General features: G+C 42.4%; 1 protein-coding gene across 2 annotated transcripts in view; it reads left to right on the top strand.

Annotated features, from left to right (window-relative positions):
* ZDHHC1 (zinc finger DHHC-type containing 1) overlaps positions 1 to 7,404 on the top strand; it is a 12,839-nt gene extending 5,435 nt beyond the window's left edge. For both annotated transcript variants that reach the window (XM_042437479.1, XM_042437478.1), the window contains exons 6-12: positions 103 to 227; positions 512 to 670; positions 1,447 to 1,559; positions 2,786 to 2,871; positions 5,185 to 5,278; positions 6,240 to 6,360; positions 6,781 to 7,404. In XM_042437479.1, coding sequence (XP_042293413.1) covers positions 103 to 227; positions 512 to 670; positions 1,447 to 1,559; positions 2,786 to 2,871; positions 5,185 to 5,278; positions 6,240 to 6,360; positions 6,781 to 7,313 — 1,231 coding nt within the window. In that variant the 3' untranslated portion in view covers positions 7,314 to 7,404. The remainder of the gene's footprint in view (positions 1 to 102; positions 228 to 511; positions 671 to 1,446; positions 1,560 to 2,785; positions 2,872 to 5,184; positions 5,279 to 6,239; positions 6,361 to 6,780) is intronic.
* The last annotated feature ends 7,446 nt before the right edge of the window (positions 7,405 to 14,850 follow it).

Here is a 14,850-nt window from a genome sequence, read left to right as displayed (position 1 = left end):
TTTAAGTGTCCCTACATGCATTCATGGGTATAAGCTCTTTTTTTTTTTACCATTGAGCAGTCTGGTAAGAAGGTGTTAAGAGCTCTTCTGCTCCCTTGACAGGCTCTTTCTGAACAGTGTGATATCTGCCATCCTTGGTCTTCTCCTAATCCTGCTTGTCGCTTTCTATGTCTTTGTGGAATTCTTCCTTAACCCCATGAGGTTGCGCACTGACCAGCATTTTGAAGGTATCAATCTGCACCTCTGCTAATAAGTATTCTAACAATCAGGCACTGTTGTAGTGCTTTCTAAGCACAAGACATGTTTTGTATAAATCCTTAGGAGTTAATGCCTAAAAATCACATCCATGTTCAAAACTTCCTGGATGTTACATCCCATGACCTGTGAACCCACTTGTGTGTATTGAACAGAGAAGCATTTTCCACATCTTCATTACCACTGCCTTACTTCAGATGTTTCACTGGACCAGCATGGCTTGAATTACTATTCTTTTAATCTTTCTGTTTCCTAGGCTTGAAGAACCAAACAGATGTATGGTTTGTGTTCCTTCCTGCTGCTCCTGTTGAAACCCAGGCACCTGCCATTTTGGCTTTGTCTGGAGTGGTGATTCTCCTGGGGTTGCTGACTCTGTTCTTATTGGGCCACTTGCTGATCTTCCACATTTATCTCAGTAGGTATTACAGTGTTGCTTAGACTCTTCTCTCTCTCTCTCTCTCTCTCTCTCTCTCTCTCACACACACACACACACACACACACACACACACAGAGCACTATATAGACGCAATGGAAATGTTATCTCTCATCTGAAGTTACAGATTTTCTGCTGGTGTTCCCACTTGGGTGATAGACCACATTTATATTCTGTCTCAAATAGCTTGTTTGTGGCTTTTATATAAATTTTATATAAATCCTGTCTCCAGTGATAGGATGCATATCTGTCCGGACTTTCAAATAGTGAGGTATTAATAAGTAGCATGGCAACTCTCCTCAATCATGTATTATGCCTAGATTAAATGTCATGCTATCTTGCTCTTGAATTGGACCAGAAATATAGCTGGGTGAAGGCTGAAATGTGGTCGAGACAAGCATTCAGTGATTGTTTTGATAAGCTTGGATAGGCAATGGAACCTAGTCAGAGTTCACTTGTTATACTTTTTCAAAGGCCATTGAAGGCTCTTGTCTGGATGACTGGGTGGACTGGATGAATTTGTGTGTCAGCATTCACTCAATAATTTCACCTTTTTTCATTTAGCAATGTATACAGTCCTGTTTTAGAACCAGTAGATTTTAATTTGTCTCATTTAAAGTGCTTTTAGGCTGGGGTTAAAAAGGCTCCAGAAGCAGTTTATTCACAATCTCTGATTTTGAATTCTTTAATCATAATAGTTTTCTTCACCTGATAAACGAAGTGGCAGCGTTTCTTTTCTTTTCTCTCCTCCCACTTAGTGTGGCATCGAATGACCACTTATGAATACATTGTGCAGCAGCGTCCTCCACAAGAGATGAAAGATCCTGACAAGCAGCTAGAATCCTGCCCTCCCCAAGTGAGGCCCATTCAGGTAGTGGTTACTTTCAGGACCATATATATTGGGTTGCATCAACAGGTTCACTGTCTCTACTGAATTTATGTGGATGGGTGAGTTTTAGGGCTTTAGCAGAACACTGCCAGTTTCTTTGAAAGGATTTTGAAGGTGGGCATTGAGAAAATGAGAAGGCTTTCCCTTTCTTGCCCTCCCTTTCCACCAGGTGTGAGTGGAGGAACATCAGTTTTCTCTATCACAGGTCTATGATTTATTTCTTGTTTTAAGAATTCTAGCTTTTCATATTCTGTGTTTGTATAATACATGTTGTCCAGCTTCAAATTTTTCTTTTGCCTCTGAACATGTCAACAACTGAATGTCCTTTCAGCTTGAGTCCATATGCATCATTAGCTACAGTACAACTCGTACTTGTCCTCTGCTCTTCCCCAGTAGCTTGTTGAGTGTCTTTTGACCTGGGAGTGTCATATTTTGGCACAATCTCTATTTTCCTTTTGGATTGTCTTATCATAGGATTTTCATGGTAAAGGACATTCAGAAGAGGTTTACCATGCTTCCTTCTGCACAGTACTAACAAGTGTTAGCTGTGGTGCCATTGCTGTTGTCTCTGAGAGAGCATCTGACAGTGTATCTCTTACACACAGTACTGCTGCTGTCCATTAGCTGTTTGGCACATTTTGCCTGGCTCCTCAGCAGAAGCTGTCTAACGTAGGAGACCCTGCCAGCAGCACTGCTACTGTTAGCATAGCATCTTGCCTCACAGGAACACACAGTCCCACCACCATGAAAAGACAGTGCTATGGTCGGAAGCAAGGATGATCACTCATTATTAATTGCAGGAGTTGTAGCACTGGTCCTTTTTTAGCTAAACACACCCAGAATGTTTATATCATTCTTAAACTGTTACTATCCAACTCTTTCATTTTTATCAGGTAAAGTAAAAATGCAAAAATCTAGCCTATGTGTAAATTGGCTTTTTTGAGAGTCTTATCCCTGGCTGGAGTTGTAATCTGTGCAGGATTATCTAGGACCAGGCCCCATGGGAAAAATGGGACCTATTGTTCGGGAAAGTATAGAATTGCTATTGAAATAATGATGTGACATCACTAAGTATGTGTGCTAAAGTATTTGGTATTATTCCATTGCCTTGTGATGGGGAGGCAGTTGCAGAACCAGGTTTTGCAGTAATTCTGAGTTGTGAAATGATGCCCTGTCTTTTCATTTAAAATTACTCTTCTTTATTTCAGGAAATGCAGTTTTATACAGGAAGTCTTGGCTATACCAATCCTGAGATTCAGGTAGAGGACTCTTCTGGATTAGCATCTGGAAAAGAGTGAGTAGTTTGTTCTTGTTGTATGCCTTCAGTCATTTCTGATTTATGAGAACCATAAGGCACACCTATCATGAGGTTTTTTGGGGCTGCATGTGTGTGAACTGCCCAAAGCCACCCAATGAATTTCCATGGCCAAGTGGGGAATCGAACCCAGAGTTGTAGTCTAATGCTCAGACCACTACATCATGGTGAAGCAGACCAAACGCTAAATTGTTTTCCCCCCTGTAATCCAGAAGCTAATCTAACTCCATATTTAACTTGTGAAACGTGGTTTTTTTTGTGTTGTGTCCTGTTTATCAATTTTAACAAAAGTATTTCAAAAGGCAGAATGACATTACAGTCGGCTCTCTTCTTCTGCGGGCTTGCCATCTGTGGATTTGAGCATCTGCTGATGATCCTGCCCTCTCCAATGGTGCATGCAGCCACATCCTCATTGAAAACAATGGGACTTGAGGTCCCATTTATTTGGCTATCCGCAGGGGGGTCTGGAATGGAATCCCCTCAGATATGAAGAGGTGACTGTACAATCAAACTAGAACTGGCATAACAAGAGGATGTTAGAAAAACACTTTTATTACTGTAGTAACATTCCATTGTATTTATGTAATTTTTTTCTAGAATGCTCGAAGCATTACATATCTTAAACAGACTATATCCTTAGTTAATCTTGTAGGGCATAATGTTATTACACTGTTATTACAGGTGTGGAGCTGAGGCCTTTTTCATTGTGACTGAATTTTTAGTTAATCTGAGATTCAAATATATAAAGGAGATATAAGTGGATGCCAGTTACATGCTGTCTCCTTTTATAATTAGCACCTGAATGATATGATAGGAGGCAGGCATGCCAGAACAATCAAGGTCATGTTATTGGCAGAATATTCAAAGCTATATGTGATCCTCCATCTTTTGAAGAGCATTTTCTGAGGAAAACAGCAAAAAGAGGGTGAACATGATGTTTTATAAAAAGGAGGGCTGAGGGTTAAAAGACTGCAGGGAAAGGGGGATGGTGAGGGCTAACTAGTATATTTTTGGTTTGTACAACAACAAATGTTAAAGATACTCAGGGCTGATGACCTCCAGGAAGCACTGACTCCCCACTTTTTCCCAGACGTGCAAAGCCATAAAACTGATAACAAAAGTTACACATTTTCTTGTCAATTGAGAACAAGGAGGCCCCATTGGGGCAGGGGGAACATTATGTGTCTTAACTCATAACTCTCTAGAATTAGAAATAACTAAACTTCTATTTGACAATTAGCCATAACAAAGCAAAAAACATCAAGACAGAATACTGTCCAAGAGTTTGTTTTCTGTCATTTTCCTCATTAAAATGGTCCCATTGTTATTCTTACAAAATAGTATCATAGTTCATGCTCTGCAGCAGAGTGATGGTACACTTTGAAAGACTCACAGCATGCTCTGGGATTTGTATAGAAAAAAGTTCCTTGCTATCCATCTCATCTCAGGGTAAACAGGAAGAGCTATAGTTAAGTGACAGAGCATAGGCTTTACTTGAAGAATGACCTGGGGTCTATTTCTGACATCTCCAGTTTGAAATATCAAGTTGTAGGTGATGAGAAATGGTTCTTCTAAGACTCAAGAGAAGTACCGAGCATGGATTATGCTTAATGAAATACACAAATAAAATTCTAATGATAAATGGATAAAGGACAAACGAAAAACCTTTTAAAGGCAGAAAAGGAGACACAAAGGGTGTCCAGGTCATTGGCCAATTGCTAATGTTAAACTCTTTAGTTGCAGCTTTTAAAACATAGATTTTAGCTTTTAAAACTCAGTCCTCCTGGCTCTAGATTCATCCACTTTTACACATCTATTCATGCCCCTTACTATTAGTGCTCATAATGCCCTCTTCCATTATATGTACTGTATTCATGTGTGCATGCCTTTGAGACACCTGCTGACTTATGGCGGCCCCTTGAAATTCATAGGTTTTTCTTAGGCAAGGATCCTCAGAGGTGCCTTGGCAATTCCTTCCTCTGAAATATAGCCTACAGCACCTGGTATCCATTGGTGGTCTCCTATTCCAGTATGAACCAGATCTGATCCTGCCCACATTCCCATCAGATGGGATCTGGTGCCTTTAGGGTATTTAGGCCAAGTCTTCCATTATAGGATGTGTGTTTTGTCTGTGCAAGATTGTGTAGAACCCCTGACAGTCAAAACTGACAACACTGGGCTAGGTGGATATGTCATTAGACTTGCTATAAGGCAGCTTCCTATGTCCATATATATGAGCCAAAAGCTGGTTGGTATGTGAGCAACTGACATCATCCACTTTTCTGTTTTTAGCCTGCCAAAGTTCTGCCTCCGTAGTGATGGCTCAGAGTCCAGACTCATCCCATCTCCTGAACAGTCTGAAGCTCAAGCCAGAGACCAACCACAGGTGGGTGAAAATATCACCATACTAGACTTCAATTTCACTGAAATCTTTTGTGGCTAAAGTTGTTTTTCTTTCTTTCTTTCTGTGACTACTGTTTTTATTTGCATATACAGGTTGAGTCTTCCTTATCTCGAATTCCAAAATCCAAAATATTCCAAAAAACCCAAACTTTTTTCATGGATGGCCAAGTCAGTGACACTTTTGCTTTCTGATGGTTCTGTGTATACAAACTTTGTTTTATGTACAAAATTATTAAAAATATTGTATAAAACACTTCCTAGCTATGCTGTAAGGTATATATGAAACATAAATTAATTTTGTGTTTAGACTTGGGTCCCGTTTCCAAGATATTTAGAGTACAATTGTATTATGTATGTGTATGCAAATGTAGGTGGCCCAAAATCCAAAACACTTCTGGTCCCAAGCATTTCGAATAAGGGAGACTCAACCTGTCTTTGCTTCTGTCTGCAAAATTACAAAGCTTTTTATAATTCAAGGAACCAAATTCTGAATTCATAATGATCTGAGATTTTAATTTGTTTCTTGTGTGTTCCATATTTTAGTGGAAAATCATGCCCATTCTCCCCCAGTCAGAGGAGTTTTTAATTTGTCTGTTATTATGGGATTCGAGGAAATACTGCTTGCATTTTTAAGATTTCATCTCATAGCCAGCAGTTATGCGATATATACACTATTTTCCATAGGTCTCTAGTAGCATTTTTAATTCATTTGTTAAATTTATATTTTGCCTTTTCTCCAAGAAGCTCAAGGTGAAGTATATAATGTATGTGCAGTCCCCACAAACCTATGAGTTAGGTTAGGTGAAGACCTTTGCATTGTACAAGGTCAGTGAGTTTCACATCTAAGTGCACATTTGCATTTAGGTGTCTCTGCTCTTTTTCTGATACTTTAACCTATTGCACTCACACTGTCTAAACTGGAGCTACTTTATCTTGATGTGTAGCTGCAGAAAAAGAAGAAGAAGAAAAAGAGAAAAAAGCTGCATAGGACCTCTTCAGTGCCGGAAGAAAAATCCAAGATGAGCACAACTCCATGGTCTTCTCCTTTTCCAGCCTTACAGCCAGGTAAGAAGAGGAGGCATATAAACCCCTAATCCCAGGAAAGTTAAGAGTTCTATGGAAGCATTATTATAGGACTTCCACAGAGGAGGAAGAGCTTCTGAGTATTGTCTTCCCTTCTCTTCCTGAAGAATTTCATCTAAACAGAGCAGAATGTATTCATAGCAGCAGAAAGGTTACAAATTTTATAATCACATATGATCACCAGCTATCCAGTGAGCAACTTCCACATTTAATAGACGAGCTGTCAAGCGTCCTGTGTGTAGGTCATTTCATTCTACAAATCAAATAGTTTTCTAGTAATTTCACTTTCCAGAGACGGGAGATGCCACTTTAAGGTCTGTTTGTATTTGCCTGGCCTTCTCTCAACAGAAGGAGGGGAAAAACATTTCCTAAAACTCTCTTCCTCATTTTTTTAATTTATAGAGCTCTCCATCACAGCTGCCATCTCTTCAACTTCATCGTCCTCAAGCCTACACCTCTCTGTACCACCTATCCTTCCTAAAGTCATCACCCCTCCAGGCATCAATGGTCCTGTCCAGGCTGCGGGTCCACCAGCAGATTACCATTCTGAGTCAGCCGAGTCCATGGAAGAGATCCCCGTGGCTCAGACACGTCTGGGGAGCAGTGCCCCTAATGCAGCTTCCAAGAGCAGTGTTCGGCGTCTTCCTTTCCCTGCAGTCCACTTCCGAGGGGGAGGGGAGAAGCACCAGAACACTGGGCCCAACGCAGAAAGCAAGAATTGTCAGACAGGGCAGCAGAGGGAAGAGCTAGAACTCTCTCCTAAGATCCCAGCTGTGTTCGTGAGCAGAAGTAGTGGGGAGCCGCCTGTCCTTAATCCATGGTGTGACGAAATATCATCTGAACCTTCTCACAGAAAATGCTCCAGCAAACGGCACATAGTTCCTGATCAGGACAGCCACATTTGGGACTCAAGTGCCAGTTCAACAGCAGCTTAAACACTGGTGTCCTGGAAGCCATAACATCCAAGGAGAAACAGGAATATAGGGATTATTCATTCTCCAAATATATTTCTGTTCAAGGAGTTAATCTTGAGTGTTATGTCATACTCTCTGGAGCTGACTGGTCTTGGCTCCTGGGTACCTGCCTTTTTGTGATAGGGAATGGTTTTATTCCATAACTTACATAGCTCCTGCAGCCAAGCAGGGCAACCAATGGTAGAAAGCTGCCTAAAGGTCCACAGTCTTCCTTCATAATTTGTACCAGGAGTGTGATGATTTTATGGCTGATTGGGAGATGCTTCTTTTGTATCCCAAGCTGTTTTGTTGACCTGATCATGTGCTTTGCTTAGTACAGGCATATCTCCATGGGGTAAGGTGGGGTGTTAGAAGCAGCTGTATTGCATCTACTATGTAAGGAAAGGGTTTGACAGAATGCTAGTCCTCAAGTGGCAACTCCTCAAGTGTCATTAATTTACCGTATATACCTGACTACAAGTCGACCTCATGTATAAGTAGAGGGCAGATTTTGGGGCCAAAATTATGGATTTTGCTATGACCCATGGATAAGTCGAGGGTAAAACTTGGAGGCCCCTTCGGTGAGTGTATATGTGTATGCGGCAAGAGGGATTCTAATTGAGGCTTTTTGCTTCAGCATTTTAGCTTTCGTTTCATCCTTCACTCCCCAGACAGCGGCAGTCCAGACAGGAGAGGGACTCCATTTGTTTGTTTAAAAGCAATCAGTCACCCAGGACTCTTTCTGCCTGACTCAAGAGAGAAATAAACTGCTCTATCCACCACATAGGGAGATCTGAAAGAGCTGCTATCACAGTGATGGTGAACCTTTTAGAGGCCGAGTGCCCGCACTGCAATCCAGAACCCACTTATTTATTGCAAAGTGCCGTGTCCCTCTGGATTTCTAGTAACAAACTCTGAGCTGGGGCGATGGCACATGTGCCCCACAGAGAGGGCTCTGAATGCCACTTCTGGCACGCGTGCCATAGGTTTGCCATCACTGTTCTATCACATTACCATACTGACCCGTAAATAAGTCGATCTGGGATTTTGGGGTCAATTTTTAGGCATAAATTTCTCGACTTATAGATGAGTATTTACAGTAGTTATTTTTCACATGTCTGAATGGGAAGCTCTGAAGAATGTGACGCCCCATACAATAGATGTGGGATTCATGCAGCTCTGTTGTTGAACTACAACACCCAGCACTTCTCAGCCTTGTCTGACTAGAGTTGCTAGGATTTGTAATGATTTCCACCCCTTGCCATACAAGTTTTAATTCCTCTGTGATGGTTTATTCATACTTTGTAATACATTTTTATTTAATAGGCTTGGTGTTGCAAGGACCACTTGTACCAATTCCCAAAGCAATGCTTGCAAAAGTTAATTTTTGGACAAAAACATGCTGGCTGAGAATTACAGTCCCAAAAACTAATTTTTTCAACCTCTGGTTTCCCCCTTCTCTGTTGGAGAAGGACCTTTTGGTAGGAGCTATGCAACCAAAAGATATTGCTGATATTTTTACTTTAAAACGTTTTTAATTTTTTTAAATTAAGGAATCTGGTTGTAGATGATGATGGAGACATCTTCCTGAGTAGCTGCTGGGCAGAGCAGACAATATTGGACTAGGATGGTGTTGTAAGGCAGCTTCTGATGTTCATGCAGCAATATCTGAAAGCACCTTGGACAGCTCTGATCACAATAAAACATTTTCTACACTTTTTACTAAATACTGTTTTTCTGTTTTGGTACCTTGCCATTGGTGAGGACAGGACGTTTTGTCTCGCTAGATGCCCAACATGTTTCACTGCAAATCTGAATATTTAGTACAGTATCCCTCAGGTGCTGACGTGTTCTGCAAGGTCCAACACATAAATCTATCTTCAAATCCCCATTATACCCCTCCTCTGTCATCTCTCCATATTATTGTCCAGGTCAAATTTCCCTTGTATCTAGTTGTCCTCTCAGCTCGGGTATCCAGTAGAATGTGAAGGAGTGTGGGTATACAACATAGTTTGACAGCACTGCTGATTGCCTCTAGAGGGCACAGTCTGAATAGCTGTGTGGCAAAGCCATGACGCACCACCTGACTCAACCAGTAAAACCAGTACAGGTTGAGTCTCCCATCTTTGGGACAAGAAGTGTTTTGGATTTCTGAGTTTTTGGGGTTTTGAATATTTGCATATCTGGAAGGATGCATGAATGGGATAGCTTGGGAGATGGGACCCAAGTCTAAACATGAAATTTATATATGTTTTGTTTACACCTTATACATATAGTCTGAAGATCATTTTATACAGAACATTTTAAATACTTTTTTGTGCATGAAACAAGTTTTTGTGGATCTTGAATCATCAGAAAGCAAAGATGTCACTATCTCAGGCACCCATGTGGACAATCTGGATTTTGAAATTTTTCGATTTCAAAACTGAATATGGGAGACTCAATCTGTAAACTGGCAGCAAAAAGCATACTCCTTCTCTCATCTTCTAAAGACAACTGGCCCTTCTAGGCTTTAAATGTTTTCTGTTGTTCACCAGATTGTATAGGTTGAGGAGAGTGGGAGTAATACAGCCTTCCACATGTGGTTGAATTGCAACTGCGAACAGTCCCAGGCAGCATAAGCAGTAGCGAAGGATACTAGGTCCTGCAGTTCAGTCATATCTGGAAGGATGCATGATTTTCACACCTGAGAGGGTGTGCTTTCCAGAGGACCTAGAGCATAAAAAAGTTACTTTTTTTGGACATCAACTACTGGTGGAGAGATTCTGGGAATTGCTGCTCAAAAAATAGCTTTTCCAAATGCCCTCTAGACTTAGTAGACATGCTTGAAGCCTAAGCTAGAGTGGATATGGTTTACTATCCAAACTTCTGTCTACTGACTCCCTGCTTTTTTCTGTTGTCAGATTTCTGTGCTCTCCTCTCCTTCACTTTGAATGGTTCATTCCAGAGCACGATTTATCCAGAGACCTTTATCCCTTTACCTGGGTCACAGCCTCTTAGGCCCTGTTCAGTGGATGGTGATATTATTGGGGATTCTTCTGGTCATATCATGGCTATTATAGCAAGTTGGAATGCTTTTGCCAAACAAAAAAGAGGAGCCCTAAACAACCCTCCTGGGAAGAGGTGTTTCAGCCAAGAGAAAAGTGAAGTGCAGAGTTGGCTTAAACCCTACAAAACGTGCCAGGAGGTGAAAGTGCAGACTTGAGTACCACTGAAAACCAAAGTCAGGACGCCTTGCGCCCAGCTGGCTTGTTGCCCTCAAGGCTTGTTGCCCTCCTGCTGCGCGCCCCTTGCTTGCCCCCAGAGAGTGGCAGTTGCTCCTGGGTCTCGTTTCTTTCCCCCTGCTGTGCTCAGCTGCTGAGAAGAATGTGGCAGCTGTCCTGCAAGGTTGCAGGATGCCAGTTGTGTAGCTTGCATCAGCTCCTTTGCTTTCAGACCCTCCCCAGGGGTGTCCCATACCCCATGGCTCCAGGAGCTCTCTTTCTTAACTCTCAGCGGTGTTTCCTTTCAGACTTGGATGTCTCTGACTGATCTGAGTGTTGCAGAAACTTGTTTGCTGCTATGGCCTGTCCAGACTACCTTCCCCATCTTTTCTGTAGAGCTGTATTTAATGATGTTGGGAATCCACCGAGTCACATGGCTAAATCGTTAATGGAATTGTGAAGAGTCACCAGGAAGTTAATACATTTATAGAGCCAGGCCCTAGAACTCTATTTTCAAGTTTCTGAACGCTAAAAAAAGGGAAGCTTTGTGCTCTTTTTGTATCTCTAAGGTGGCACAAGAATATTCCATTCTTGGTCCCTTTCCATTATAAATAATTGTCCTTGTATCTGACTATTTGCTTTTTTAAAATGGTGTTTAATATTTAATGCTGTTTAATGGAGAGTTTGGCTTCTCTCCCAGTGCATAAAGCTGCAATGTAAAATTGAGTCCTGTTAGCTTGTGACATGGTGGTGAGAGAAAAGGGCTACAAGTTCTGAAGTGATGGTGATGAGGGCCACAGCTAAGGATAGCAGTAGCCAGCTGGTCAGATTTCTTCCCATAACCAGTAAAACACTGCAAAGCACAACATGCAAGGATATGAAACTCAGGTTTCTGCAGAAAAATAGGCACAGGTTTAGTTAGGAGAGGAAGCCTTCACTCATACAAAGCCAGCTCTGCATTGGGAGAGTTCATCCGAAGGCCACGGCCCTGATTTTCTAAACTGGGAACAAGCTCAGGAGAGCCATTATACGGGAGCCGTAGTGTCAAGGAATGCCTTTTTCTTGCTTTCTGGTACAGTCTTTAGGTGACACCTTGGGGACCGTAGGACACTTGCGGATGGGCTGGGGCAGATTGGCTCGGCTGCTGATGCTGCCACGGTTGCTACTTGTACAGAGCTGGCTGCCCTGGAGACGCCTTTGCTTTCACTACAGCTGAAAACATTTCTCCTTGCTCTGTTGTGCAGCCTGTTTGTTCAGTTCTTGGCATCCTTTCCATTCTGAATGAAACAATGCTGCATGTGGAAGGCAGTGACGGGTTGTGCTGTCCATTGACCTCTCCCACCCCACCCCCAGTTTACCACTTTCTTCCCAGTTCCCCTCCCCACCCCGCCTTTTGCCTCTGTAATAGCTGTTTCATCTTGTATGTTTCCTGACACCATGGAGATTGCCTAGATGTGTGCCTAAAAAGCATTCTCGGACCTCTTTCCTTTGGGTTTCTTGAACAATTCTCCAGATTCTTTGTGGCGTAGGTCACCATTGACCCGCCATGTTCCCATTACTGCTTGAAGGCCTGACTGGAAGTGTGGGCAGCAGGTCCGTTGCATGGATTGATAGGCAGGGGACAAAGATGAGGTGGAGGGAAGAAGTTACTTTTTGGGAGGACAATTTCCAGCATTTTCCCAGAATTGTTTGAGTAAATAGTTGTAGTAGCAGTAGTCATAACAACAACAACGACAATAACAACTCTGCCTCAATGCTCGGGATGAATTGCATTACATGGAAGAAGGTCACAGAACTGTGAGTTTTAGCTGCATCAGATGGGGATGCCTCAGCTATCTAAATGTGGGAACGGAACAGGAGAGTTAATGGGAAGCTCTGATATCAGCAGCAACTCCAATGTTTCTGCTTAATTTTCTGGTCCCTAAATACATGAGTTAGAAAGCTAGGCCAAAGCTACCAAAATGAATCTCAACACAGAGACGTATAAGGTACTGCACTTAGGACAAAAATGAAATGCATAGATATAGGATGGAGGGCATCTGGCTTAACAAGGAGTCCAAGTAGACCACAAGCTGAACGTAAGTCAAAGGTGTGACGTGGCAGCTAAAAAGGTCAACGCGATTCTAGGCTGCATTAACAGAAGTACTGTATAGTGTTTAGATCAAGGGAAGTAATAGTGCCACTCTGTTCTGTTTTGGTCCTCACTTGGAATACTGGGTCCATTTCTTGGCACCACAATTGAAAAAGGATGTTGACAAGTTGGAGCATGTTCAGAGGAGGGCCACCAAAATGGTGAAGGGTCTGGAAACCATGTCTTATGAGGAAAGACTTAGGCTGGGCATGTTTAGCCTGGAAAAGAGATAGGTAAGGGGTGATATGGTAGCCCTGTTTAAGGATTTGAAGGGGTGTCACACTGAGGATGGAGCAAGCTTGTTTTCTGCTGCTCCAGAGACTAGAACATGGAAAAATGGATGCAAGCTACAGGAAAAAGAGATTCCACCTAAATATTAGGATGAAATTCCTGACAGTAAGAGCTGTTTGACAGTGGAACATATTCCCTCAGAGAGTGGTGGAGTCTCCTTCTTTGGAGATTTTAAACAGGTTGGATGGCCATCTGTTGAGGATGCTTTGATTGTGAGTTCCTGCATGGCAGAATTGGATTGGACCAGATGTCCCTTGGGGTCTCTTCCAACTGTAGGATTCTAGGATTACAACAATACAAAAGAAAAAGGTGGGGAGAGGAAGAAGAATTCAAGCACATTAGGGCAGCCAAAGAAAAGAAAAGAAAAGTTACATAATAAGTAGATTGGACGTCCGTGGAAGAGGAAGCTTTAGGAAAGGAAGTAGCAAATAGCAGTTAGTATGAGCTAATGGAGAAGGCCATGCTCTCCTCTCTCCCTTGGCTTCAGCCCTTTCTGGGATGAACTGTAGGTTGCCAAGTGAGTTTTGCCTAACAACGGGAACATGGCCCAAAACAAAACAGCCACACAATAGATAGCTGGAAGCATAACATCGAAGCAGAAAGACTCCTGCAAACTTAGCCGCAGCCTTGACTGCATAATTGCATGTTGCCATGATGCGGGACAGGAATTGTGAAAATCGTCACAGAAAGTTCTGAAAATCTGCTCAGGCTAGGCCTTGTCTCCATGACAATGGAGATTATCACACGGGGATGGGATCGCTCCCCATCCATATCCAGTCCTTGACAGCACAAATGACAGCTGGAGCGAAAGGCTTTCACACCGGCAGTGCCGATCATGTCATTAAAGCGGCATTGCGATAACGGAAAATCCGTTAATACAAAATGGCGGCCAATGTCGCTTTAATGGCAGGTTAATGATGGGTTATTGACAGGATCAGTGCGACTTCATGTGAAAGCTTTTGGCGCCATTGCTGTCATTCACAAGGATGAGTGTGAACAACATGTGAAAGTTCTTCCCGCGATCAAATGGGAAGGATGGGACAATGACGAGAGAGGGACAGGGAGTCCCTTGTGTGATAATCTCCTATATCTGAGGCGTCAACAGTGCAGGGCCACTGTACACTACATTCACTTAACTTGGTGGTTTTCAAATTTCTTCTCACGATATGGCGAAATACAACAACTTTAGTAATCTCCGAGGATGCGCCAAGTGTATTGTTCTTTGGTGCTCCTCGGGTACAAAGAAACAAATGTTTTGCACATATTCAGAGGTTGCTACCTGCTGTCGTGAGCACTTTTTGAAATGGAGGTGTTATATCTGCGGGAGGACAGTAGCAAAGACATGGTGTCAGAGCACCTGTTTTCCACGCAGAAGGTCATTGATTCAGGCCCTGCCATCTCCAGTTAAATAAAGATCAGTTGTTAACTGGGAAAGGATTCCATTTCCCAGGGGACAACCATGCCAGCCAGATGGGAGACAACGCTGGGCAAGGTGAACAGACTGACCTGGACCCCATCCACAGCTGTACCTTTAAAATAAAACAACAGGCAGGAATTAAACACAGTGCTTTAAAAATAACAACCTCAGCATTGAAATGGTGTAGGAGAGGTAGTGCAGGACACTCATTTCCAGAGCTTGGAAAAACTGATTTTTAAAAACTAACTCTCAGGATCTCCTATCCAGCCATGGTGAATGAGGGGATTCTGGAAGTTGTCATCTTAAACTTTTCTCTTTCTGTGTGTATTTAAGTCGCCTGGCAATGCACAAGGTTTTGTTAGGCAAGGAATACACAAAGGTGGTTCTGCCAGTTCCATGCTCTCAAATATAACCTATTGCACCTGGCATTAATTTGGTGTGTGTGTGTGTCTTCCATCCAAGTACTAACCAGGGTTG

The sequence above is a fragment of the Sceloporus undulatus genome, chromosome 8 (assembly GCF_019175285.1).
Source record: "Sceloporus undulatus isolate JIND9_A2432 ecotype Alabama chromosome 8, SceUnd_v1.1, whole genome shotgun sequence".
Classification (NCBI taxonomy): domain Eukaryota; kingdom Metazoa; phylum Chordata; class Lepidosauria; order Squamata; family Phrynosomatidae; genus Sceloporus; species Sceloporus undulatus.
This window is presented reverse-complemented; position numbering and strand designations above follow the sequence as displayed.